At 39.8% G+C, this 26,414-nt stretch overlaps 1 protein-coding gene across 2 annotated transcripts in view; it reads left to right on the top strand.

Annotated features, from left to right (window-relative positions):
- dip2ba (disco-interacting protein 2 homolog Ba) overlaps window positions 1-26,414 on the top strand; it is a 59,637-nt gene that overhangs the window by 23,920 nt on the left and 9,303 nt on the right. The window contains exons 2-28 of one of the 2 annotated variants that reach the window (XM_041798873.1): window positions 6,565-6,636; window positions 10,482-10,637; window positions 10,720-10,845; window positions 13,862-14,110; window positions 14,812-14,940; window positions 15,346-15,357; window positions 15,726-15,845; window positions 16,877-17,074; window positions 17,291-17,382; window positions 17,470-17,580; window positions 17,848-17,971; window positions 18,288-18,397; window positions 18,689-18,791; window positions 19,155-19,219; window positions 19,325-19,418; window positions 19,954-20,073; window positions 20,187-20,301; window positions 20,571-20,710; window positions 20,818-20,954; window positions 21,337-21,417; window positions 21,501-21,628; window positions 21,770-21,884; window positions 22,066-22,267; window positions 22,393-22,505; window positions 25,763-25,843; window positions 26,001-26,124; window positions 26,245-26,366. In XM_041798873.1, coding sequence (XP_041654807.1) covers window positions 6,565-6,636; window positions 10,482-10,637; window positions 10,720-10,845; window positions 13,862-14,110; window positions 14,812-14,940; window positions 15,346-15,357; window positions 15,726-15,845; window positions 16,877-17,074; window positions 17,291-17,382; window positions 17,470-17,580; window positions 17,848-17,971; window positions 18,288-18,397; window positions 18,689-18,791; window positions 19,155-19,219; window positions 19,325-19,418; window positions 19,954-20,073; window positions 20,187-20,301; window positions 20,571-20,710; window positions 20,818-20,954; window positions 21,337-21,417; window positions 21,501-21,628; window positions 21,770-21,884; window positions 22,066-22,267; window positions 22,393-22,505; window positions 25,763-25,843; window positions 26,001-26,124; window positions 26,245-26,366 — 3,239 coding nt within the window. The remainder of the gene's footprint in view (window positions 1-6,564; window positions 6,637-10,481; window positions 10,638-10,719; window positions 10,846-13,861; window positions 14,111-14,811; window positions 14,941-15,345; window positions 15,358-15,725; window positions 15,846-16,876; window positions 17,075-17,290; window positions 17,383-17,469; window positions 17,581-17,847; window positions 17,972-18,287; window positions 18,398-18,688; window positions 18,792-19,154; window positions 19,220-19,324; window positions 19,419-19,953; window positions 20,074-20,186; window positions 20,302-20,570; window positions 20,711-20,817; window positions 20,955-21,336; window positions 21,418-21,500; window positions 21,629-21,769; window positions 21,885-22,065; window positions 22,268-22,392; window positions 22,506-25,762; window positions 25,844-26,000; window positions 26,125-26,244; window positions 26,367-26,414) is intronic. The other variant, XM_041798874.1, reaches the window with a different exon arrangement.

Raw genomic sequence — 26,414 nt, forward strand, 5'->3', positions numbered from 1 at the left:
TGTGTTGCAGAGCCCACCTGTGACCTGCAGAAAGACACACACAGACAACAGCAGAGAAACAATAGAGCAGACTGTGCACTGGCAGGAGGACTGGGTCTAGCTGTGTTAGACAGTATTGAGGCATACATTGATTTCATAGCTATTACATTACCTTCTGACTGCTCCAACACTGGACACAGGATGTGATATCTATAAAGCGTACCTGTGTAGCAGCAGCAGATCAGCTGCACGGAGCAGCAAGATTGAAATTGCACCTGTAATGTGATGATTGAGCTGTGTATAGAGGAGCAACGAGAGAGAAGATTTGCTCTTCTGCCGACTTGCTTCGGTATAAGTTTGTGAGAGTTACAGGGTGATGGTTGGTTTTACTGTGAGTGGTTGTATACAATGGTTGCTAGTGGAGTGATTAGCTTGAACGTAGCCTAGTGGTGGTTTTGTCAGAATTTGACAATAATTCTTTACTAAAACAAGAGAAAAGAGCAACACTGAAAGCTTTTCATGATGGAAAAGATGTTTTGCTCTTCTCCCCTTCTGCTTTAGCATGGGTTTGTGATTGTAACGGTTGGGTTCTGCTGGTGTATCGAGCTGCTGCTGCTGCAGCAGCAGCTATTAGCTTGGATCTAGAGTAGGAAAACAGCAGTTAAATTGGACCTCACCACAGTTTCCTTTGAAACAAGAACTGAGAGTGACACTGAAAGCTTGTCCTGGCAGAGAAGATGCTCCTGACAGGCAAATCTCCTGACAGGCCTTGGCATTAATTGATTCACAGAAGAGCTCCACCATTCATTACTATGGCAGTGGTAGCCTGTCTGCTGAGGAGAAGCACATGAGTAGAACCTTACTTTGTCTTATCGCTCTGATGGCCCGTCACAAATGTGACGGACAGAATGTTAGTCCAATCATCTTTCGAGAACTTTTGAAAAGTTCCGTCCTTGCGAAACGCTTTCTATGGGAGCTTTCACGTATGAATGTGAAATATATCCATGCAGAAGATATATGGAACAGTCTATCTGGCATTTCAGGTTACACATTTGCAACCCACCAGCTGAGAACCACTGTTATAGATCAACTACTCTTGAGACCTGAAAGAGTGCAATAAGTGCATAAAATTTAAATTGAAAACATGACCTATGAATAATTTAAATCATCAGTTGAACACAGTTTTTTCTGGAGATTTGATAACTCTGAAATGGTTTATTTAATGGCAACAAAATAATTAACAAACAAACTGCACAAAGACAAAGACTATAATGTGCTAGCTCAGATCAGAGAATGCCTCTGCAGATTAAAACTGAAGTGGTCACTCACTAATGCCTGGCTCCACGATTTCTGCTGTAAAATCCTTTTAAGTCAGAATGTGCTTCAGCTCGCTATAATCATTGGTGTAACTTACTGGGAATGCTGTTTGTGTGTATATCCCTCCTGTGCCATCAGCTGTGAGAGGATCAGATCTCTTTCTGACTTGTCCTGAGGTCAGAGGTTTAACAACAGCAGTTAAGAGAAGAGTCAGCGGGTCACTGTCATCATGTCATCTTTTATGAACCTTTGAAACAGCCTCACTGGTCAGGCTGTTTGCTCCCCCATTTTACTCTAGACAATCTTAAAGGACCTGATGATAGAAGAGGGATTAGGAAACTAAAAGGCATAAGGAGAGTTTTCCCCCTTTATTTAAAATCACTCTCGACACAAAAACCCTTTGCTAAGCAACAAACTCTGCTATGCAGGACATACATATGCCTGGAAAACAAAACACACATGCGTTCCTGGTTTGACACACTGACACACATCTCACAGAGAAGACCTGCTATGCCACTGAGCTCAGTCAGCATTCATTCTTCTGTGTACTGTAGCACCAGTTAACCTGCACCAGCTGTGTATACACACACACTCACTTACACGCAGATATATTCACTTCCTGCATCTCAGGGGACTTTTTGGCCAATGAGCTGGCTGTCCCTTCCAGTTGGCCCTCTCTGTTAGCACGGACCTCTCCAATCAGCACATTCCTCTTTCTCTAGACAGACACAGGGAGACGGTTTTGGCAGCGCACACACAGGGTGGGGTAACGCTCATATCCTGTCCCCTGACCTCAGATTACACACATACACAAGCACACAGTCACTGTACTGTTTTTTTGCTCATGCTCGCACTCAAAAACACCGCATTCTTGCTCTCCAAACATACAGCTTTTCCTCTGTTTTGAAGCAGCTGTCACAGTCACTCTTTCAAACTGGAGCCTTCAGTGTCTCTGTGCCAGTGTGGTCGTGCCAGTCCACGCCTGTTGTTATGCCCCACACCAATACAGACTCTCCTCTGTGTGTGTTAATGACCTCCCTCCCTCCATCTTTCCATCCCTCCCTTTCCTCCCTCTGGGCACCATTCGGGCACCAGCTATCCCAGTCTCTCCAACAACAATGACGCTCCAGTCCACTGCTACCAATTTGTTGTTGATTGTTACTCTTGCCCATCTTGTCTGTGAGAGTTGTCCACAACATAAATATGCTAAAACAGACCAAAAAGAAGAGCAACACAGAAACAAATCCTGTAGAGCACATTTAATGATTGTTTAGTCCTGAATAGATTGCAGGGAGGGTTGTGCACCCAGGCACGGCAAACCCCATTTGAGCTTTTTTGCTCAGACAGTGACAAAGCACTCAATCACACATTGCCTCTTTAAAACCATCTGACTTTTTCCTTTTTTAATCTGCAAAACTTGTGTTCATTCTTTACTCCCTCCCCCCCTTTCTTGTGATTTCACACAGTGTTGTGAAACGTCTAAATTTCTTTGCCTGGAAAGGATCAGAAAAAAGCCTCAAATTCAACCTTGACTGAGAATCTGCACACTTAGTCCTAAGAGAAACTCTCTTGCTGATTCTGTTATTTTTTAGGCAAGCATCACACACCAGAGGATAATGAAGAAAGCTTTAAGCTACAACACTCAGAATCTCAGTCACACATGGGACTCTCCACCCAGTGCAAGCTTATCATGACCCCCACCCTTCAATCTACTGTTGAACTCATGTTCTTTTCTTGTTTCATTTTTTTTTTTTTATTTATGCACACACTATAGTTGTCCTGCTGTTGGTATTGATTTAGGAAATACCAAAGATAATATCCACAATATGGTACAGATATAAAGAAAGCCTGTCCATTCTCTGATCCAACAGGCCTGCCCTGCATGTTGTGAGAGAAAGAAATGTGGCAGTATAGATTTGATAAATAAAAGAAGAATAAAAGAGTGCTTTTTAGCTCTGATGTACAGTTTCTGTGCTTATCCAAAATAAATTTAAAAGTATTTTTCCACCCCTAAGCTAGGTCCAAATCATGTGAGGGTAGCTGATAGCTAGCTTTAGCATCATTTGACTGCAAGTCCAATTATTCTCAGAGCTCCATCCAGTTGGTAATGAATGCCTTCTTGCAGTGAGAATTGATAGCTTGTTGACACAGAATATACATTTAATATAAAAAAAATATTTCAGATTTGCATGTTCTTTTTGTGAGTGCCCACATTGTGATCACAGTGGCATTGTGATTAAAAACAAAGACCTACATTCAAACCAACAGTCTGTGAGTCATGACCCACAAAAGTACAAAAAATTACCATAAAATTTGGAATATAAATCAGATTTATCTGTTTATTTGAATCTCCCAAAGTTTTAAACCAGTCAGCAACTTCCACAACATGCAGCTTCTGTGCATCTGTATTGCCTTTTCAGTACAACTGTTTTTCACATGTGGAGTTAGTAAATCTACTAGCTATTGTACAGTTCCTGAGCTCTCTGTCTGCAGTGACTGTTGGGAGACAGACTCACTGCCCGTGAGTTGCTCTGCCCTCCTCCACTTGTCACTTGTCTTTACTCAAGAGTGTTTCAGTCAAACCAGCACTTGACAAGGTCAGTTTACTTAACTTTATAGTCCCTGTTTTCTTAAATGCAGATTATGACCTAATGAGGGAGAAAAGCAGGTAAAAAGTGGCTCCAAACCCTGCCAGTCTTGTCTGTGCTGTTACGTAATCCATTAGTGAAGTGGCTGCTTGTAGTACTCAGTTAATGGGGAATTTCAGTGTCATGAAGTCTCATGCAGTTTGTGACAGTGGTAGCTATAAACACTTGCTGTAATGTCTCAGCACTTTATAATGGTATATTGGTTGCACTGGTATATAAGCTGCAGCCAACTTTGTATATTAAAAAAGTGGTATTAAGTGAAGCTTATGTACCAGATTTTATGGTATTTGTTTCTTTTAGAGATGCACTGATTGTGAAAATTAGGGCTGATACCAATACAGATGTTTCATATACAAATTTAGCCAATGGCCAATAATGATACAGATGTTTTTTCAAACAAGAGTTTGTCCAACATGTGACCTCTTTAGCCCAGTAAGTTATCTTATCTGATTTAGTAGTTACAGTGCTTAACAAATTTATTAGATCAGCTGTCATATTTGTCTCAAAGATCATCCAGCATCATGAAGTGCTTTAATGCGAACTCTTTCATTTTCAGTGAGCTCTCAACATTTTACCATTTTGAACAGGAATGAGGGATTTCAAACCGAATTCACCCAAATTTGAGCTGGCTCACTGGGCTTCTCTGAGAAGTCAGAATTTACTCAAGCATAACATTCAACCACTAAAACTATTTTTTCTCTTCAGGAATGCAAGTAAATAGCTATAATTTGACATATTAATCAAGAAATAATAATGTGCTTTACTATTTTTTCATTTTTTTTGTAGATCATTAATTTTGAAAATTCATGGATAACAATAATAATTATATTTTAGCATTAAAACTATCATTTGGGTTAAAGAGCTTCTACATATTGGTGTAGTAACCATTGCAGAAACATAAAAAATGATTGTGGTAATTACCAATGCTGTTAATTTAGGGCAGCTGTGGCATAAACCTTACTTTGGTTAGGGTTAGGGTGGTCTAATAAATTTGTTAAGCACTGTATACTAGATGCCGGCTTTAAAGTTATTGGAAAAAACAAATAAACACTGGCTACTGATATCATGCTTCTGGTAAATTATCGTGAGGAAAGCAAACAATAACTTTTAATTACTATGAAATGCATGCAAGCACTTGTTAGAAAATCTTCCCCCACATTTAGGTGGTATTTTCTTCTAATACAAAAATAATAAGTAAATGTAAACACAGAGCTGAGAACTCGGTGCCTTGTTGTCAGGTTATGGCCCATGCATGGAGGCCGTAGTCCTCCGAGTGAGGGGCTCAGGTTCTGACTCATGGCTCTTTTCTTGCATGTTATTCCCCAGCCTTTCTCCCTGTTCTCCCTAACCATCTTCTGTCCTCTCAATATAAGGCATAAAACCCTTATAAAGGTAGAAAAGACCAGAATTGTTTTTTTCCCAGTAACACTGAAAACAGGACATAAGTGCAGCCTCTAACTTATTTTTAATGTTGTGAACCAGACCCTTTAACAGTCACATCCATACAGTGTTTGTGACAGCTGATGGAAATTGTTATTCTTATTTTTTTTACGAAGGAGCATCACAAAACTGAAGTAGATGTTTAAGTGTTGGTCTTAGTTTTGGTATCAGAAAGGAAACAGTGGCAGCAGATTGTTTTAAACGGATGCTTATTCTTGCGTGTTCTTCCTTTTTTCTGCCGGTGACTCACTTTGTTTTTATCGCTTTCCTCAACATCAACCTCTCCTCCCTGTTATCTTTGGTTTTCTCCTTTTTCTCCTCGTCTCTGTAGGTCGGACGGGGCGGGGGTCTCCTTGTTGTCACAGGTTACAGTGTGGAGGAGGTGTTAGGGGTTTGAGGCGAAGCAGTCCTTTGGCACACTGTACTTGACATAGCATACCGTGTTATCAGTGCACACAGAGGAAGGGAAATAATAATAAGTGAGAAAGTTTGCAGTGGTGTGTTGTTTGTGTGTACGAGGGGAGTATGTGTGTGTGTAAGTTAACTCCACAGGGTGTGTCTTTGCATGCATGTTTGCTACACAAGCAGAATGTGTGTTTAGGGGTCCCCAGTTAAGCGGACTTTAACTGACAAACTCTGGTAGCAGTGGGATTCCTGCCAGTCCAAGGCCGACTGAGGAAGGGAAGGGGTGGGGCTGGGTGTGCAGTGGGAAAAGAGGAGGTGGAGGAGGAGATAAATGGTGGAGTCCCATGTGAAACTTGCTCACATGGCTTCCTTTTTGTCTCTGCTTTCTATCCAAACTTTCCTGATAGCCTTCAGTTTTGCATTGTTCTCTGCCTGGCCCAGTTATCTGCTCATTGCCATAATCATATTTTGGTTTCATAGCCCAGAAGAGGCTCTTGTTCTCACATCATGTTTTTTACTAATATCAGACTGAACAATGGTGTTATCCCTAGCCTTGTTGTAACTGGACGAAGCTGTCAACATGTGGAGTCCAGTACTTTGACTTTAAAGAGGATTATAATGACTCAACCTGTGAACATGTGTGAGCTAAAGCAGAGGCTGTTTGTGAGTGAGGCTTGCACTTAAGCAGAGTTTTTTTGTGTGTCTTTGTGTCAGCTGTGTTTGTGTGGTAATTATGACTAACATAACGGTGTGGTGTCGCTGTCCTCTCTCCTAGGTGACATCACGCAAAAGGGCTATGAGAAGAAGAGAGCCAAGCTGCTGGCCTCCTACATCACCCAGTTGCCAAGTGAGACAAACTCTTCTTCTCTTCTTAGCTTTACATTAATATTACATTCCATTTGTTCTGTTTTTCTTAAATGTTTTCCTCCTCTGTCATGCTGAAAACTTAAAACATTGCACCAGAGCATGTCAATCTGAGATTAAGTATACAGAGAGCTGCTTCTTAGTTGATGCTTCCAATTTTCTTGTAATGAAAATGACTTGCATATGAAGGGTATTTGAAGTTTTTTCATCTGAAAAAAAAAAACAAAAAACAAAACAGATGCATCTTCACAGAGTATCCAATTCAAGGGGAAACCTCTTTGTGCCATTTATTAAAGATGTCTGGCTTTCTGTGGCACTCTAGTGGCCAAAATTAGTACTACATGTCAAAGAACTTTTATAACAAGTGCAACAAACTGTAAAAAAATCTCCTTGAAAAACATTTTTAAAACCATGTGTGCCTCATAATTTTTCAAATACAGTTTTGAACACAATTTTCTAAAGCCACAGTTAGTTTACAGGCAGTCAAAGAAGAAGGGAAGTACCAGAGTTTTACTTCACTGCTGTGAGTCAGTCACCTCTGTCCTTATTGGTGAGCTGTTCAGTTTCAAGATCAGATGACTCAAAGGAGGGTGTGGTGTCTCCACAGGAAAAAATGCACCATGTTAGTGTAAGAATATAAATGCTTCAGTTCAGACTTAAATAAGACAAGTGTAACTCATTTGTCTTTATTTTCTGCTACTTCAGCCTTGATCTGTCTTAGCTTGAGCATGCATATAATCAGTGATCTTTTTTGGGTATATTATCATCACTGAACTATTTGGTTTTAATTAACAAAAATTAAAATCCATTACATAACCTGAGGACACACTCTTACACGACTCACACTTACACTCTGTGAGGAGGAGTGCAAATATAAGAAGACATTTGCCTAGAAATGATCTTTCAAGAACTCAAAAGCAAATATATTATTATATATCAATAATGTGGTTGTTACATGAAAGTCATTGTTAATGGGCATTTGTCAAACAGAACAAAAAAGGGTTGAAAAAAAACACCAACATACAAAGGATTGGTAAGAGCACTGTAGTATTCAATGTGGCCATTATTATTCAGGTATATAGTATATGTTAATATATATTTGAATATTTTAACTAATTTCATTTGTAAATAAACTTTCTCCTGAAAGGGTCACATTTTTAAAAGGCAAACATACACTTTGCCCTGTAGGCACTGCTTAGCACACATTGTTTGTGATGACACCAGAACAGAAGAGATTTGTCTGGCAAAAATTATTGTGTTTTTTTGAGTTGCAGTAAAAGCCACCAACACATCTGACAGCAGCTACCAGAGTTGAACGGATGAGATAAGATCAAAATTAGATAGACTTTAATGAGTCCCGCATTTGGGGACATTTCAGTATTACAGTAGCTTACAGTAAATGATGAGTAAATCAGAGGTGGAAAAAGTACACAACTATTTTACTCAAGTAAAAGTACAGCTACTCTGGTCAAAATTTATTTAAGTAAAAGTACTGGTCTATAAATCTACTCAAATATATGTAAAAAGTATTTAATCTAGCATTTACTTTGAGTGATGAGTACTGAGTAGCTACTGAGGAGTTGTGCAGTAAGATATGATCTTTTCATATTGACAAGAACAACTAGAGAACAGAACTCCAACCAGGTTGTTCAGGTAAAGTCCCAACTCTATAGTAACGTAAAATACACAGCCAAATTGACTGTTTTAATTGAATTCATATCAATATAAATTTGGCAATTCAGAAGTGTCTATAGTGGTCCACTCTCAATACAATTAATCTATACTCTTAAAGTGTTAAATATTTAGCAGTATGACAGAGCTGCAATAATTCTTGAAAATCTGTGGCAGAGCTGCAATAATTCTTGAAAATCTGTGGCAGGGTGGGTCTCCTCTGGCAAGAACAAAGTGGAGAGCCAACCTCATATCTCTAACACAGTGGATCACTTCACACATGGTGCAAATGTGTCTCACATCAGAAGCAACAACAATCCCCCAGAAACATGACTAATCACTGTACAACAGGCAATATCCAAACACAACTAAACACATAGAAAACCCACCTAAAAACTCTGCCTAAGGGCATAATGGGGAACTCCACCCACACACCCCCCAGATTTGGAATCGCAGTGGGTAAAGCTCACTTCAGTTGATTCGATAAAGAGTTGAAATACCATTGGTAGATGATCACTGTCAAACAACTCCAACACTGGAGACCATTTCACTCAGAAGGGAATTGAAATTACACTTTGGGAGTTAAAATCAACTAAGAAATGTTTAACCCTGAACTGTCAACACTGTAGATTTTGCTGTGTACAACAGCTGTTCTGGGATGTGATGTGGAATCATTCTCTCTCTATGTGCTACTGTTTAGTCATCAGAAGTAGAAAAAGTACAAGAGCATTGTACTCAAATAAAATATAATTATTCTGGTTAAAGCTGACTTGAGTAGAAGTAAAGGACTGGTTTCAAAATGTAGCAAATTAGTTACTTTCCACCCCTGTAGCAATATTTAACAAAGTAAGGGAAAAGAAGCACCTGTAATAATTCAATACAAGGAGATAAGAATTTTAACAACAGTAGTGACATATTTACACAGATACATCCTAATTTGTAAAAGGACAGAAATCAAATATTAAAATATTAAGAAAAAACACAGTGTGCAACATATGGATGTAGATTGAATAACCATACTACAAGGTTGACATTTGACATGTGAAACATAAGAATGATGATATTATAGAATTATGTTGTAATTAAAGTGCAAAGAAACACACAAGTTATTGGAGGGTTAAATGATCTATTGTAGAAAATCACAAGATTTATGAGGAAAGAGTATCAGAAAAGAGTGCTGATTTATAACATGTATATTAAGTGACAGTTTCCATGGACTTGTCAACAGATCTGTACATGGAGTCCTGTTAGCTGCTTTGTCTCAGAGATGCATCTCTGATCGACAGAGGAGTTGGAGGTGATGACTGAATAAAGTTCAGACTGTCTTATTCATACTGTTGAGCTCCCTGTTTATGTTTATATACTCTGTGTCCTTCATAAGATTGTGGAAGTACTTAAGAATTGTAATATTATATCCCATATTAATATATCATCCCAGCAATATATACAGTAACTGCCTTGAAAAAGTGTCTAAATGTTGCTAAAATGTAAGTAAATTCCATGCCCACCAGCAGAGCTGTTCAAATGTGTGAAGGAAGAGCTGAGAAGTCCTCTAAGACTTCAAAAGGGGCGAGATTTCTATTATTAATCCAAATCTACTTAGATAAATTTCATATTTGATAAACGCAATCAATCAATCAATCAAGTTCCCCTGTTTCTGGTCTGTTTTCTGGTTGTTTTACAGTCAGCCCTGAATGTTTAAACATGCTTTGGAAAGCTTTGAAGCTTTAAAGGTCACCTCCTGCTCCTGCACCCATCCCCTCAGGCCTCCTTATCCCTCTAAACCGTCGTCTTCTGAGAGGGTTCCCACTGTAGGTTTTATCTGGCCCTACGGGAAAAGAGAACAGTTTCTGAGATTGTATTTGCTCAGATCTAGCCTAGTTTCATGTTCTGGTTAACAGAACAAGTTGCATCAGTCAAGTACATGTCCTTATTTCATTCTCTGCTCAGAGGCTCTCTAGTGAAGCTAAATTTAGAGAGCTTCTCAGGGTATCGTATAATATTAATGCCTGGCTCTAACTGTAATGGTATTATGCAAAGAAACAGTGTGACTTCTGTTCTTGTGCATCTCCTCTAGAGTTCATGTTTGTTTTTACTGTTTCCTTACGTGTGATTTACTGACTCATCAAAACGCTCTTACCTGCTTCTTTTCTTTAGATGCCGATCTATCTCTACCAGATGTTCAGCTTTCCCCAGGCCACAGTGCTGACCCCAGCCCAAGTCCTGAGGCCCCAGGCCCCTCCACATCTTCAGCCTCCAGACACCACCGTGCACACCGCAGTGGAGGGGCCAGGGACGACAGATACAGATCAGGTACAGTGCAAATATATTTATCATATAAAAACAATACATCTATTCCTTTTTTCTGTCTCACTCTGTGTTACTGTTTATGCAGACATCCACACAGAGGCTGTTCAAGCAGCACTAGCAAAGCACAAAGAGGAGAAGATGGCACTGCCCATGCCAACCAAGAGACGCTCAGCTTTTGTCCAGTCTCCCATAGATAACTGCACACCTCCAGGTGAGCTATATTTCTCATATTTAGAGTAGCAGGTCAAAGAAGGAGATTGAGACCTGCCTTCCTTACTCTTTTTTTATATTGAGATTAAGCTGCAGAGCTGTAATGAAGCCCTGCCATCACTCTGTCTTGATACTTTAAAACCCTCTGGGCTCTATGCTGGCAATTTGTGTCCACTTCACTTTCATTTTTTCGACCATTTTAGCTGTGTTAATGCATTTGGAATGGAATTTCCCAAGGGTCTGGAGTTTGTTGTGATGTCTTAAGTTTCAACTTCAGCTTTTAAAATATATCAATAATATTCTCTATACGTCCAATCATACCACTCAGCTCTATCGTGGACATATTTGGCCAATTGAAACCCATGAAAACTTCATTTTTTAATTCCTTGTTATTTACAGAATTAATTATATAATTTAGGTGAAATGGCTTTCATTCTAAACTTAGCACTTGAAAACTGTAGTTTTCAATGTTTTCTACCAGGTTATGTCCTTTGGCCATATTTCTCAAAGGGAGCTTTTTCATGCAATATTCTTAGTTTCCAATAGGGGGCTTATGATGGTTTACTGCACTCCAAAGGAGTGAATGAATGACACAATTTTGACATAGGTGTGATCTGAAGGATGTCAGATAAAATGATGTGTTTGTGCATAAAAAAAAGGTGGAAATCAAAAACATGATGTCAAAATTGAAATAATTTTACACAAAACCCAAAAATGGGCTGGACAAAATTATTGGCACCCTTTTATTTCAAGCATGTGATGCTCATTTAAACTCACCTGTGGCAAGTAACAGGTGCTGGCAATATAGAAATCACACCTGAAGCCAGTTAGAACGTCTAAAAGTTGACTCAACCTTTGTGATGTGCGCCAGTGTGTATCACACCAATCATGGAGAAGAGAAAGAAGGGCTCAGAATTGTCTGAGGACTTAAGAAGCAAAATTGTGGAAAAATTTGAACAATCTCAAGGTTTCAAGACCATCTCCAGAGATCTTGAAAGGCCTTTGTCCACTGTGCGTAATATAATCAAGAAGTTTATAACCCATGGAGCTGTGGCTAATCTCCCTGGACGTGGACGAAAGAGGAGAAATTGACAAAAGAATGCAACGCAGGATAGTTGGAATGGTGAATAAACATCCTCAGTCAACTGCCACACAAATTCAGGCTGTCCTGCAGACTCAGGGTGCAAAAGTGTCAGCTCGGACCATACGTCGTCATCTTAATGAGATGAAGCGCTATGGCAGGAGACTGAGGAGAACCCCACTGCTGACAAAGAGACATAAAAAAGCCAGACTAAAGTTTACAAAAATGTACCTGGTACTTCTTTCACTTTTTTCTGTATTTTTTCTTGTTTCATTATTATAACTTATATATGCTGTGAAATGCCAGTGTTTGTTAGAATTTACACTAGTGCATGTCTCAGTATTTTGAACATCTTTACTGCCATCCTATCAGTTTTGTATACTTGGTTTTAACACTTTGGCACAATTAAAAATAAAACTTATTAGATTTTTCCTCTCACATCTCACATATAAACTCAAAATTCTGTCTGAAACGGTTGTTATAAATAGAAAGTTGAACTTGTCATGGCATGAGATCTTGACTGCTGTGTTCAGGTGCATAGCATGTGCTCAGACATGGAAAACAATTATGGACAGAGTAGTAATTCTAATTAGACACATGACCACTTTTACAGACATTATGTAGGTGGCCCATTGACGATTTTTGGTGTCCCATGATTTTGTGTAGAAATGGCACATTGCAGAACCATTAGAACCATGACATTTAAACTGACAGCGACCCTCACTTATACTGAGACATACACACACACAACGCTGTTTCGCTTGCTGGCCAGATTTTACAGTGATGTTGTTACGCGTCTGTAAAACCTGTTTCAGACTGGATGCGTGAAACACATGTCTAGGCAATGTCACTGCTTGACTTTCATTTAGGCTTGCATGTTACCAGACTGCCTGTATGAGCATTGTGCCTCTCACGCAAGGTGAATGCAGAAAATAGAAGGCTTGTGCATTGTCTTGCACCAGCTGTGTCTTCACCAAAATAGAAAATGACAAATAGAAAGCCGTATTTACCTTATTTAACAGATATGTATGTCTTGAATGCCACAAGCCAAATGCATGATTCTAGTAAATTTGTTATTTCTGTTTCCACATCAATGGACAATGCCCCTAACAAGATTGGCGGGTATTTGTACAGAATTCTTTTATTCTAAATGTTTTCCCATCTTAGTTTGGCTATACAATCAATCTAATCACTGGCATTAAAACTGTGATTGTCTGAGCCGCAGCTGACATGCACAGTCAAGGCATAAAGGTGAGAGCTTTCTGGTCGTCTATGAGGTCAGCAAAACTATGGTCCTTGGAAGTTAAGCTGTGATAATGACTTTTTTTTTTTTAACATAAATAATAACCACTCTACCAAAGTAACAAATATATTTTATATGTATTTATGCTGTAGTGCAATACAGCCCTTTTAAAAATGTAAAACCCTTTCCTTAAAACAGAATTACCCTTTTACTGGCGATGTTAAAAAGGTGAAAAAAGGCATGCTGAACTAAACCATAAGGGAAATAATGTCAGCCTCCCCAGCTAGGCTATAATGTGCACACATCCTCTTAATCAGGACACTTGCACCAATTTTACTGATCTAACACACATGCATTGCTATCACCAATAAATCACAGCTGGGGAGGGCCCATTCTCTGGGTTTGTGAGAGATGCACAGAGCAAACATGTTTGCATTTCGATATGACTTTGCCCAGCTATTACCCTCTGCAACATTTATGTTGATGGCAAGGTGTAACAGGGGAAGTAAAAGTCCTTTCATGATTTGGAGCTTTGTAAAAAGACATCATCACTGTCCCTATGGAAAGAAACTACCATATGTATGGTGCTGCTGTGTAGATGACTGCCACTTGCCCTAAGGAGGGAAAGAAAAAGGACACATGTATTATAATTAAAGAAATATTTAAGCAGTTAAGTTTTTTTCCTTTCTTTAGACACATCTTCTGCATCAGAGGATGAGGGCTCACTGCGCAGAAAAGCAGCTCTCAGCGCAGTGCTGGCTCAGACACTGCAGAGCCCTGATTACTGGATCAACCGTTCCGTCCAAAGTTCCTCCACGTCCTCATCTGCTTCTTCAACCCTCTCCCATGGAGAGCCCAAGACCCAGCCGCAGCCCCAACCCCAGCCTCAGCCTCAACCTGGTGTTTCTGTGTTAGCTGATGTTTTGGCCCACACACGAATCGGTAAACTTTTGATTAATATCTCCAGCAATAACTGAAAACAGTAATAGTTGAATGCAAGGTTGTAATAGTTTTGTATTTTTCATTAGTTTTTATTTTTTTGATTTTACTATTTGTTTTAAATTTCAGTTTAGTTTTTATTAGTTTTTTCTTCTGGTTTGTTAGTTAAGTATAGTTTTTATTTTGCAAAAATGTTTTGTTTTAGTTTAGTTTTTATTTGTTTTAGTGTTAGTTTTAGTTTTATTGGCAATATGGGGCAACTTGTCGGGGTGAGATGCAAAAAGGCTCTTCGCTTTTCTCTTTATTTATTCAATTTTTATGTTTGCATACAACTCAAGACCCAAAATTACCACTGTATAAGTATTTCTAATCAAAATCAGGAGATTTTCCACTCTCCAGGCTTGGGTGTCTATGCCTGTCATAATGCCGCTGTCAGAGACTAAAACTAAGGAGATTTTGTCTGTAATTTTATTTTATTTTAGTTAGTTTTGTCAGCACAGAATTAAGTTTCAGTTAGTTTTCATTTCTTTTGTAAAGCTTAGTTTTTATTTAGTTTCAGTCAACTACAATGATTTTTACATTTTAGTTTTGGTTATTTAGTTAGTTTTAGTTAACTATAATAACCTTGTTTGAATGGCATATACATTCATGATTCTCACTTTCTCTCTTTTTTTTTTGTTTGTTTTTTTTGTTTTGTTTTTTAGAAAACAGCGTCCCTCCAGATGTGACATCCTCCACCCCCCAGGAGAGAGGGTCCAGGGTGGATCTGCCGCCAGCTGTCAGGGGCATGAGTCGTGGACAGAGCCGCTCCAGCATGCTTGATACAGCTGACGGTAAACTCACACAAGCCAAGAAATTTAGGATAAATTTTGATTGTAAAAATACATTTATCAGGTTGTACATTTTGTACCATTGTTGGGAGAGTATTCACATAAATTTTCTGCTCTTGAAATGATTTTCACATAGCTCCTATCACTTGGTGTTTGATCTTCAGATTTGGAGGTTTTACCATTTGCATGTTGTAATCATGGAAGCAAACTGACATTCTCTGTTTTACATCGATCTTATGTGGGGATGATTTGAGTGCTGTCAAATCAATCATTGACCTGCCCACATCCTGGAATCATCTTCAACATCATTCTCATTTCATTGTGGTGGATGCTGCTAACAACTGATATTTTGTGTTCTTTCTTTTGGGTCCATTAATCCTGTCCCTGTCTTGCCTTTCATTTAAAAAGGAAAAAGAAAAGGTAATAAAAATCAAAACCTGGGAAGGGGAGGGATGCCGAAGAGACCCAAACAGCTTGCTTTCCAACCTGGAGTCTGTTTTTCTCTCCTCCTGTTCTGTCTTGTGTTAGAGGTTTAGACGTAGAGAACCTCCTATTTGTTTTCCTAAAGATCGTCCAACTGTCAATCTCTTGTCATTTCCCCTTTAAATCTTTCCTGCTGCTGATTCAGATCCTGACTGTGTGCTAGTGCGTAGGGTTCTGCCTGTGTGAGAGTGAGCGATCAAGTAGAGATTTGTGTTAGAATAGAAATGCATGTGTGGGTGTGTGCATTGTTTTGGTTGTCTTTTTGCATTTGTTTGTGACGGTGGATGTTCTTGATGTTTTTCCAGGCGTGCCTGTCAGCAGCAGGGTGTCCACTAAGATCCAGCAGCTGTTAAACACTCTTAAACGGCCCAAGAGACCACCGCTTAGCGAGTTCTTTGTTGATGACTCTGAGGAAATTGTAGAAGGTGAGGAATGTCCATGGCATATCCATTCAGATTCTGTTCATCATTTCTGTTGAACTGAAATAATCATTGGTAAAGCCCTGACAGTATTATTTTGCAATCCAGAAATGCATTATCTAACATAGACTTCTAAACAGTATGACACAATATGTACGAGATAACTTTTAGATTATGAAGGGGGATATTTTGGTGCTTTAGTTATCTCCTTTGTGATGATAGAAGGTTAAAGCACATTCAATGTTTTTATACACATCAAGTTGTGTATAGAATTTAAAAGAGTAAAAAATATAGCTTTTTCAGAGTAGAACATACCAGTATATGAAGACACAGATAATAATGATAATGCTTTTTTAATTTATATAGCAGTGAAAATGAATAAACTTTGAGTTGGCACTGAGTTTGATATCCCATGTGGAAAAAGAGGCTAGTATATTAATTTGCCTGTCTTGTCCTTTGTTCTGTGTAAGCCATGTTTTGTTTTGTTTTTTTCAAAGTAACTACATTTCTACTGCTTTTAACAGTAAATTATAAGAGTCACTTCCAGCCTTTAAAGTACAAAATTTTAGTTGAATCTAGGGCTGAAACAATTCCTCAAATTATCCGGGTAATTCGATTAAAAAAAAATCCTCGAGGCAAATTATCTGCCTCGAGGATTCGCTGTCATCAGTCATATATCCATATACACCCACGCTGTATCGCACCGTGCTGTATCGCATGGCGTGCTGTGTTTCGCACGGACAGCTATTTATGTGGCACAATGCACTTGTTTTTGCTGTTACTATAACGTAAAATGCATGATAATAGGCGTGAAAATCTCGAGGGAAGAGAAGTTGATGCAGTGATGTTTTGATGAACTCCTTCCAGTTGAAGAGAAGATTCTTCATTCGTAATAGTTACTCTGCTTTATTAAGTTCAGATAAAAAATATGTTTTTTTTGTTGTGACTTTTCACTTGTTTTGCCCACTGTGGTTTTGCAGTTGCAGTATCCATAGCATCTCCTCACCATTCCTCTTTTTGCCTGTGTCTTTGTCCAGTGCCCCAGCCAGACCCAAACACCCCAAAGCCAGAGGGACGTCAAATCATCCCGGTAAAGGGGGAGCCCCTTGGAGTTGTCAGTAACTGGCCTCCTGCCCTTCAGGCTGCCCTGGCCCGCTGGGGAGCCACACAGGCTAAGAGCCCTGCCCTCACTGCACTGGATATCACCGGAAAACCGCTCTACACACTCACATACGGTAAGGTGTTGTTAATATTTAAGATAAATCTCTGTGATATGATAGGATTCAACTGAATAAAATCTTTGTTGGCTTGAGCAGAATAGCACCTACATCTCTTCTATTGCTGAGCTACAGTGGGCTGAGTTTGACTGTCCTGGATTAGTGATACAATTTAAGGTAAACATAAAACCAACATGACATTTTAAATTAATGTCTTCCTTTGTTTTCTATAAGGTAAACTATGGAGTCGAAGTCTGAAACTAGCCTATACACTTCTGAACAAACTCGGCACCAAGACAGAACCTGTCCTACAACCTGGAGATCGGGTAAGAACCTGTCAGTTTCTAATCAGAGTATAAATCAGAAAAAGTATTAATACAAAGAAACATGACACAACTTTTTCTGTTTCTCAGGTTGCTCTAGTGTACCCAAACAGTGACCCTGGCATGTTCTGGGTGGCTTTTTATGGCTGCCTATTAGCTGAGGTCATCCCTGTGCCCATTGAGGTCCCACTGTCACGACAGGTAATAAAGTCACTGTTGTCAAGTAGATGCTTCTGTATTGATCTGCAGAAAAAAAAAAATACAAAAACCACATTCAAATAAAGCACTAAGCCAGTGGATACTCTTCATTGTATCTTTGGTGTAAATGATGCGTTGCACATATTCACAAGTAAAAATGTTGATTAATTATGACCAATATATTGACAGCTTGAAAATGTGGTTGGTTTTGATGGTCACAGATTGGTTTACTAGCCTCTCCCTGTGCTTTGACCCTTGTTTGCTCTGTAGGATGCAGGCAGCCAGCAGATTGGCTTCTTACTGGGCAGCTGTGGTGTCAGTCTGGCACTGACCAGTGAGGTGTGTCTCAAAGGGCTGCCCAAGACACCGAACGGCGAGATCATCCAGTTCAAAGGTCAGTCAGATGCTGCTTGCTCAGCAGAAGTTGTGTCCGTCTCAGTCTCTGTGGGAGCCATTAGATGGACTCATTAAAATAAATTTACAGTGTAGTTAATCTCCAGACAATTTCAGTTCTCAATACATGAACAACTGACTCAGTGGTCACTGCTCTGATATTGTATTAGCTTTTCCCCTTTGGCCTTGAAACTAGAAGGTAGCAAGATGACCTCTGTCAGTGTAGAGTAGCTCTAATTCCCTCGGCACCCTTTTTAGATTTGTCAGCTAAAATATTTGTATATGTTTTTTTTGTTGTTGCGATTGTCTTTCACTAGGATGGCCAAGGATGAAATGGGTCGTGACGGACACAAAATATCTGACCAAACCGTCCAAAGACTGGCAGCCTCACATACCCACTGCCAACACAGACACGGCCTACATAGAGGTACTCTTAAAACACTGAATCACAATTTTTAATTTCTACCTTGGTTATCAAAAAATAACAATGTTTTGATGGCATTTATGTATGTTTATCTTACTAAACAATGAAGCAGGGCTCTAGCGTACCCAAACACACAAGAGCTTATTAAAAGGTGAAGTAGGGCTCAGTCTTGCTTTTGCCTTTTCGTGTTTTTTAAAGAGAGGATTCGAGAAACTTAAGATACATTTTGCATCTGCTTCTGTGGGAATGTTTTATTTGTTTGTTTGTGCATTTGTGTGTCTTTTTCCACCATAGTACAAAGCAAGTAAGGAGGGGACAGTGATGGGGGTTGCTGTGTCCAAGATCTCCATGCTAACTCACTGTCAGGCCCTGTCACAGGCCTGCAACTACTGTGAAGGTCAGTTCTCTTCCTTACTTCCAACACTCCTGTCTTCTATGCTAACTCCTTCCACGGCTGTTAGGTTGATGGATTTTGGAGCAGTAAACTGGGCATTAATAATGATTTTTCAGAGTTTCAACAGTGCTCACTCAGCTCTTTAGTTCTTCAGCAGCATTTTTCTTCATAAGTCTGCCCTGTAATTTATTTTCATCCTCATGGCTGAAAGTAGAGAGAGACCTCAGTGAAGATTAGCTGAGGACCATATAGAGAAAATATACACTCTAATGAACCACAAAATTACATCTGTGGTGGTGCCCAAATTCTGCATATTTTACACAGTAAACTGATGATTGAATATACTTTGTGTCTTTTTTGTCTTAGGAGAGACGCTGGTTAATGTGCTCGACTGTAAGAAGGATATGGGTCTGTGGCATGGTGTCTTAACAGTAAGATCCATTGCAACAATATTTATTGTACATCCAAAAAGTTGAACTTTTATCTTTGATATGTAATACAACTGGACACTAATGATGTATTCCCTTTGATTTCAGAGTGTCATGAACAGAATCCACACAATCACAGTGCCGTACGCTGTCATGAAAGCTTGTCCAATGTCCTGGGTGCAGAGGGTCCACATTCACAAAGGTTCAGTTAATGTTTCTCCTGTTCCCTATTTATTCAGTTTTGTGATAAGAATTGTCAAAATATGTTTGTATCAAATGAAATGCTAAGGACTGAATAAAACAAAGGTATTTAAATGATTAAAATAGTGATATAAGTGTGCAAAAGTCCTGTTCACACGTGAAAAACAACTGAAAATTTTCTGAACTTGCCTGGATGAGCTGTATGCTGGAACTCTTCACAGCAGATTTTACCCAGACTTTATCCTGAAATTGCCCTGCTAGCCCCCCTGGTATTTTCCTTTCCCCCAACCCTCTCTTGCCTGACAGGGAAACTACAGGAAAACCTCCTGCTGTGAGGGAGACAAGTGTGAACAAGAGAAGTAGATAATTTTCATAATAGGTCACCCTGGAAAACCTCTAGAAATTTTCAGGGGTGCAAGTGTGACAAGGGCTTTTAAAAAGCCAAAGAGAAACGGTACACCAAAAAAATTAAAAACAAACAGTAAACACAGCATGTAAGCATAACATGAACAACATATTTTCCTCACCTTCTGTAGCACGTGTGGCCTTAGTGAAGTGCCGTGACCTCCACTGGGCCATGATGGCCCACAAAGACCAGAGGGACATCAACCTGTCCTCCATAAGAATGCTCATTGTGGCTGATGGAGCAAATCCCTGTGAGTCTTTTATCCTGCACAAACATGTTTTTTTTTTGATATAGAAAAGTTTTATTTGGAGAAACTACTGAAATTGAACTCTCTACCCTGTTTTTGCTCCTTTTTTCATCCAGGGTCTGTCTCGTCCTGTGATGCCTTCCTGAATGTGTTTCAGTCTCATGGTTTGAAGCCTGAGGTGATCTGTCCATGTGCCACTTCTCCTGAGGCTCTCACTGTGGCCATACGCAGGTAGCACATCTGAAGACTCACACATCTGGGGAAAGACATTTACGTACTAAAATAGAGCAGTTTATCCCCCTAAAACATGAGCAACTTTGATATTTTGTGCATCTTAATATTTAGGAGATACATTTCTTATTGTGTTGTTGTGTAATCACTTAAAAATGTGTATCTCATATGTACATACTTTAGAAATGATATTTAAGATCATACATTTAACTTTCTTTTGATTAAGGGACATTAAATTAAAGCTGAAGTACATGTTTGTCTTACTTCAGGCCTGGTGCCCGAGGAGCTCCACTACCAGCTAGGGCCATCCTTTCCATGGGCGGGCTGAGCCATGGGGTGATCAGGGTCAACACAGAGGATAAGAACTCTGCTCTCACTGTTCAGGATGTGGGCCACATTATGCCTGGAGGTCAGCCACAACAGCTGGATTTAATTTGCAAAACTACAGCAGCCAACATGCTTCTGTGCATTAGTAATATTGAGAATTTAAATTTTGTGACTGTTTGCGTGCTTCAGCTCTGATGTGCATCGTGAAACCAGACGGGCCTCCTCAGCTGTGCAAGACTGATGAAATAGGAGAGATTGTGATCAACTCTCGGGCTGGAGGCACCATGTACTACGGCCTTCCTGGTGTCACCAAGAACACATTTGAGGTGAGTTGGTGTTTCATCTTAACCCATGTGTAAGAATTTCTAATGAGGTTTAATCCACTCCTGTTTGGGATTCTCTTGACATAAATGGTCTTCCTTCCTTTTTGTTGATGCTGTCCCTTGAACGCATAATAATGATCAGCTCAGGTCCATCCCCTTCTCTTTTCTAATAGACTGCTTAAAAATATAGGTGGATGTAAAAGAGGTGTAATTTTAGAGTATCCACAAGATGGTGCCACTTCCATCACAATTTTGTTCTTTCTTATTTTTTCTCTCAGTTTCAGGAAACAGTTCTCATACAATTTTCTCTAAATACTTCCTGTAATTCTTTATAATCAGTATATACTTGATTACTCGATCCTATTGTTTTTATGTTAATCTGCAGGTGATTCCTGTCAACCAAGCTGGAGCACCTATAGGAGAAATTCCCTTCACCCGAACTGGTCTGCTTGGATTTGTTGGACCGGTAAGGGACAACAATACCAAACACAGATAGCTCTATAAATTAAGAAATGAGAGTTCTTGCTCAGTTCAGTTTCTGCTCCACAGGGTAGTCTGGTGTTTGTTGTAGGAAAGAATGAGGGACTACTGATGGTGAGCGGGAGGCGACACAATGCAGACGACCTGGTGGCCACAGCGCTTGCTGTGGAGCCTGTCAAGACAGTTTACAGGGGGAGGTGAGACACTGACAGCTACTTGTGACCCTGTTTGAAGCACTGTTCTTTGTTTCTTTTTTCCTACTGTTACTCCCTGGAGCTTCTTGCTGTGTGCTTGTCTTAAGTATGTGAGTTGTAATTTCTCTATCATCTTTAATGCAGGATCGCTGTGTTCTCGGTGACCGTGTTTTATGACGAGAGGATCGTGATTGTGGCAGAGCAAAGGCCAGATGCCAGTGAGGAGGATAGCTTCCAGTGGATGAGTCGCGTTCTGCAGGTAGATCAAATACACGGTATCTAATAATAGATACAGTTTGTATTTTAATGGAGCACTAACTCTGGTCACATATCTTTCAAATTAGTTCCATTTAACAACTCTGTAGCCCTTTCTCTTTATTAGGACAATTAATCATATACTTTGATTATTTTGCATTTGTTAATGTAAATTTCCTCTGCAGGCTATTGACAGCATCCATCAGGTGGGCTTGTACTGCCTTGCGCTCGTCCCGGCCAACACCCTCCCAAAGACGCCCCTAGGAGGCATCCACATCTGTGAAACCAAGCAGAACTTTCTGGAAGGGAACCTGCACCCCTGTAACATCCTTATGTGCCCACACACCTGTGTTACCAACCTGCCCAAACCGCGCCAGAAACAGCCAGGTAGAACACATCAGATCCTGTCTACCAATGTTCACAATACAACAACACAACAAGACAGAATTAATAAAGATATCATCAGTTATTTTGAGATTTGTGCCATAATTAATCCTCTCTCTTCTGTTCAGTGGATGTCGGCCCTGCTTCCATGCTGGTCGGGAACTTGGTGGCAGGGAAACGGATTGCCCAGGCTATAGGGAGAGAGCTAGGTGTGGTAGAGGACCAGGATTTGATCAGAAAGGTACTGTTTACCACACAGACCCTGAACCATGCTTTTATCACGTTAAACCTGGAACATTCATCAGATGTTTGATGATGGATGCAAACAAAGACAACTCTTTATACATTTCTTAACAGCTTAATTTCAGTTTTTATGAATTTATACATCAAAAGCAGTCTGTATGTAAGGGTGGTGTCACATTAGGGACCCAGACCCAGCTCAGAGTGCTGGTTCATTTGATCAGTGTTAACACATGTGATCTGGGATCAGGCATTGTGTCTAAGGGAGCTTTCACACCTAACTGGTTTGGTTTGAATGACACAAACCCGAGGTCGTTTGTAGCATTAGTTTGGTTTGTTTGCGCTGGTATGTAAGCTGACCAATAAACTCTGGTGCAGACCAAACAACTGGATCAAGACCACTCGGAAGGATGGATCTCAGTCCACTTCCACTCACACTCTGATGCAATTTATTTGAGATGAGAACGCACACCGACCTCAATCTGATGTAGTTCCGGAAGCTTGAAGCTTTTTTTGGATCAGATCAGCTACCGTAGCCAGACAAATGTGTTAAAACCCACAGACAGACCTGAAAGAGCAATGACACAATGACAAACGCACACACAGACCATCCGTGGTGCTGAAGTGCTCGTTCTGTCATTGCTCTTACCTTTCCAGAGCATCAAATGTCTCTGTTTTTAAAGGCATCGCTCCCAGGAAGGCTGTGAATGCTTGATTAATTGATGTATTATTGGAGAAATAATGCAATCCATGATCAACTAATAAACGCTCATTCATAAGTGCAAATGATGTAATTTGGTAATGTTATCATGTTGATTAAGATTGTTTTAATATGATGTAATAAACAAAGTGTTTTATTTATTTTTTTTAAGATTTATTTGTGACTGAGAATTATTTAATTCAGATGTATTTATCTCAGGTCAAAGATACAGTATAGGTAAATCATAAACTACAAGAACTTTACTAGAAAGCATTTTTCCTCACACATCACAGAGTGGTTGGTCTGCTTGTCTGTGTCCCCATGTGAACACAGACAAAAGTTGGCATTGTATGCAATGATGTAACAAATTGGTCCTGAGTCCTGACCAGATCAACCAAACTGGAGTTGTAAAACTCTCTAAGTCTGCTTAAAAAGGTTGTGTCGAGCATGGGCCATGTCTACTTAGCATGGTCTGCAGGAGATTTGAATGCAACAGTTCTCGAGTGCAGGGTACTTGTCAACAAGTAGAGTTGTATAGACTATTCTGAACATCTCCAGTTTCTTCAACATGGGTCCTTTTCATACTCTGAGCTGCACGAGAGATGTAGAAGCAGGAAGAGAGTGGTGTCTCAAGTAATTGAACATCCATAATAGCAGGAAGGACCACACAGACTATGGACTAATAAACTCTGGTGGTTGCCATGGTTCCTTCTTCTTGGCAGATATGCTAACCAAATATGCACATACCACCACCGACTGTATCAGACTATGTGCATACCGAGTTGTACTCAGGCACACAGCAATGTTTCTAATGTGAGAGAAGACCAGGTGGGGAGGAGAGGGGAATTGAGTTTGGGCATGCTAAAGAACAGTGGTGCCTAATGTCAAAGCCCCTTAAACTCTGATATCAACCCAGTGTTTCAACAGTTACTGACTGAATACTTTTGCAGTTCTTAGTCTTTTTAGTCTGTTTTTGAGCTAAAATGATCAGTTGGTCAACTTTTAATCTAGACAGTAATCAGCAAACAACATAATATGCATTTATCTTTAGTTTCAAATCTGTTCTGATTAAAGTGATGCATTTGAATTTGAAGTAAACACAAGATACTTGTGTCCTTAATTCAAATGCATTGTCATTGAATTAAACTGATGTGTAACATGGTGGATTCTAATGTCTAAATCTCTGCTGTTCTACCTTTACTTGGCTTGAGTTGGGCTTTAGCTCTGTATGTGGCCCACAATGATGGTAAGGCTCGAGCCTGGCCACTGCCCGCCTTTGCTTCTGCTGCTTCTGTCAGTCAGATGTGCTTCTGCAACAGTGAGAGCCTGATATCCAACACAACAGCTTCTGCCCAAAACAGAGATGACTGTCCAGGCCGGCTTCTTAGCCAGCAGGGGTCAGCACACTCGAACTTGCTTTCACTGGTACTTTCAAACAAAGGAGGAAGCTGTTTTCCAGGGTGAAGGAAAACAGCTACGCTCCAAAATCTACAAGATAGATTTATCTGAACTCCTTTTTCCTGCTTTAGTGTAATGGAGAGTTCTAGCACACTACTATCAACAGTTAACATCCTGAATGTGTACTTAATGTTATATGTGTTTAATACACAATAGTTGTATCTGAATCTATAAAGAAAGTAGAGATTAGGACCAAATTTGTGTGCACCTCTGCTCGCTGTATTTGCTGTGATGCTCCCATGTGTAGCATGGCTTGATGAGTGATCAGAGCAGCCAGTGTGAATGATGTAACTGTCGACCTGTTGTGTGGCACATAGGAGGACTCTGGATGGTGATATTTATATTGAAATTTCTGTCTTATAGAGCTGTTTGTCGAGATTTTTGTGTTTTTTTGTGTTGCCATATGTCCACTTAAGTTGTACCTTAAAAGAATATCTTAACTTCCCCATCTGCTTTGGTTTAGTGCTATACACTGTCAAGTTAATCTTTTCATTGACAGACCGATCAAGGGATAGTGCTGCATTAAATTTTTCTCATGTATTAATTTGTAAAAACATTAAATGGATTTTCCCCTGGGAGAACTATTTTTAAAAGAAACTATTTGTGGCTTTTATTTAAATGTCATCTTCTCTTTTAAGGCTTTGAATTGCCAGGACCCTTTCTGCAGCAGATAGCTTGTTAGTTTTGACAGTGGCACCAATTTGCCTCCCACCAGGTGCAGATGGTCCCAGCATGACCCTGCACTTGGTGAAAATAATCTCTGGACATTTGCTGTTTTGTGTTTTTCTGTCTCTGTGTGAGAGGTTGAAAGCATCACAGATTATCTCCTTGGTTTTTTCAGTGGTTTATTGTCAGAGAGTGTGTGTTTGAAAGAAGTAATTTATCTGCTGCCCCTGAGAAGCGGCTTTATTTTGGTTGGATGATACCTGAAGCTTCATGAATCTAGCTTTTGTGTTTTTGTTTCTACCTGCTGGCCATCTTCAAATGAACTATTATTTGCTACTGACACAGATTTTTTGTAATTTCTGAATCATGCATGCATACATGTATTATGTCAGCTCACTATTAATGTTTAGGTGACAATCCTCTCTCTTCAACAGCATCAGTTCCTGTCTGAAGCTCTGCAGTTTAGAGCTCAAACCGACCCGGACCACGTCCTTTATGTGCTGCTGAATGCCAAGGTAGATTATACATGCACACAAACACAAAAGAGTATGAGAAAGTAGTTAAAAGAAACAATAACTGTATAATAAATGTGTTCTCACACTTACAAGAGAAAAAGTGATGATAAATCATTTTGTTGGGTATGAACTCATCTGGTCTGCGTATGTGCTGTAGGGGGTGGCAGTGTGCACAGCCACATGTTCTCAACTGCACAAGAGAGCCGAGAAAATCACAGCGACCCTGATGGAGAGGGGAGGACTCAACACAGGAGATAATGTGGTGCTGCTTTATCCCCCAGGTAAACAGTCGTTCATCACTGTCTCCTTATTTTTCATTTAATAAACATTAAACAGGATCATGTGGATTAATTTTCATGAGTATCCATTTCTGAGGTTTCAGCTTGTCTCTTATCCTGCAGGTATTGACCTGATTGCTGCCTTCTATGGCTGCCTGTATGCAGGGGTGATCCCTGTGACAGTGAGGCCACCCCACCCACAGAACCTGGCTGCTACCCTCCCCACTGTCCGCATGATAATCGATGTGAGTGTGCATCCCTGGGACTGTGTCAGATATTCAAAACTACATGAT

This window comes from Cheilinus undulatus, linkage group 11, assembly GCF_018320785.1.
Source record: "Cheilinus undulatus linkage group 11, ASM1832078v1, whole genome shotgun sequence".
Taxonomy (NCBI): Eukaryota; Metazoa; Chordata; class Actinopteri; order Labriformes; family Labridae; genus Cheilinus; species Cheilinus undulatus.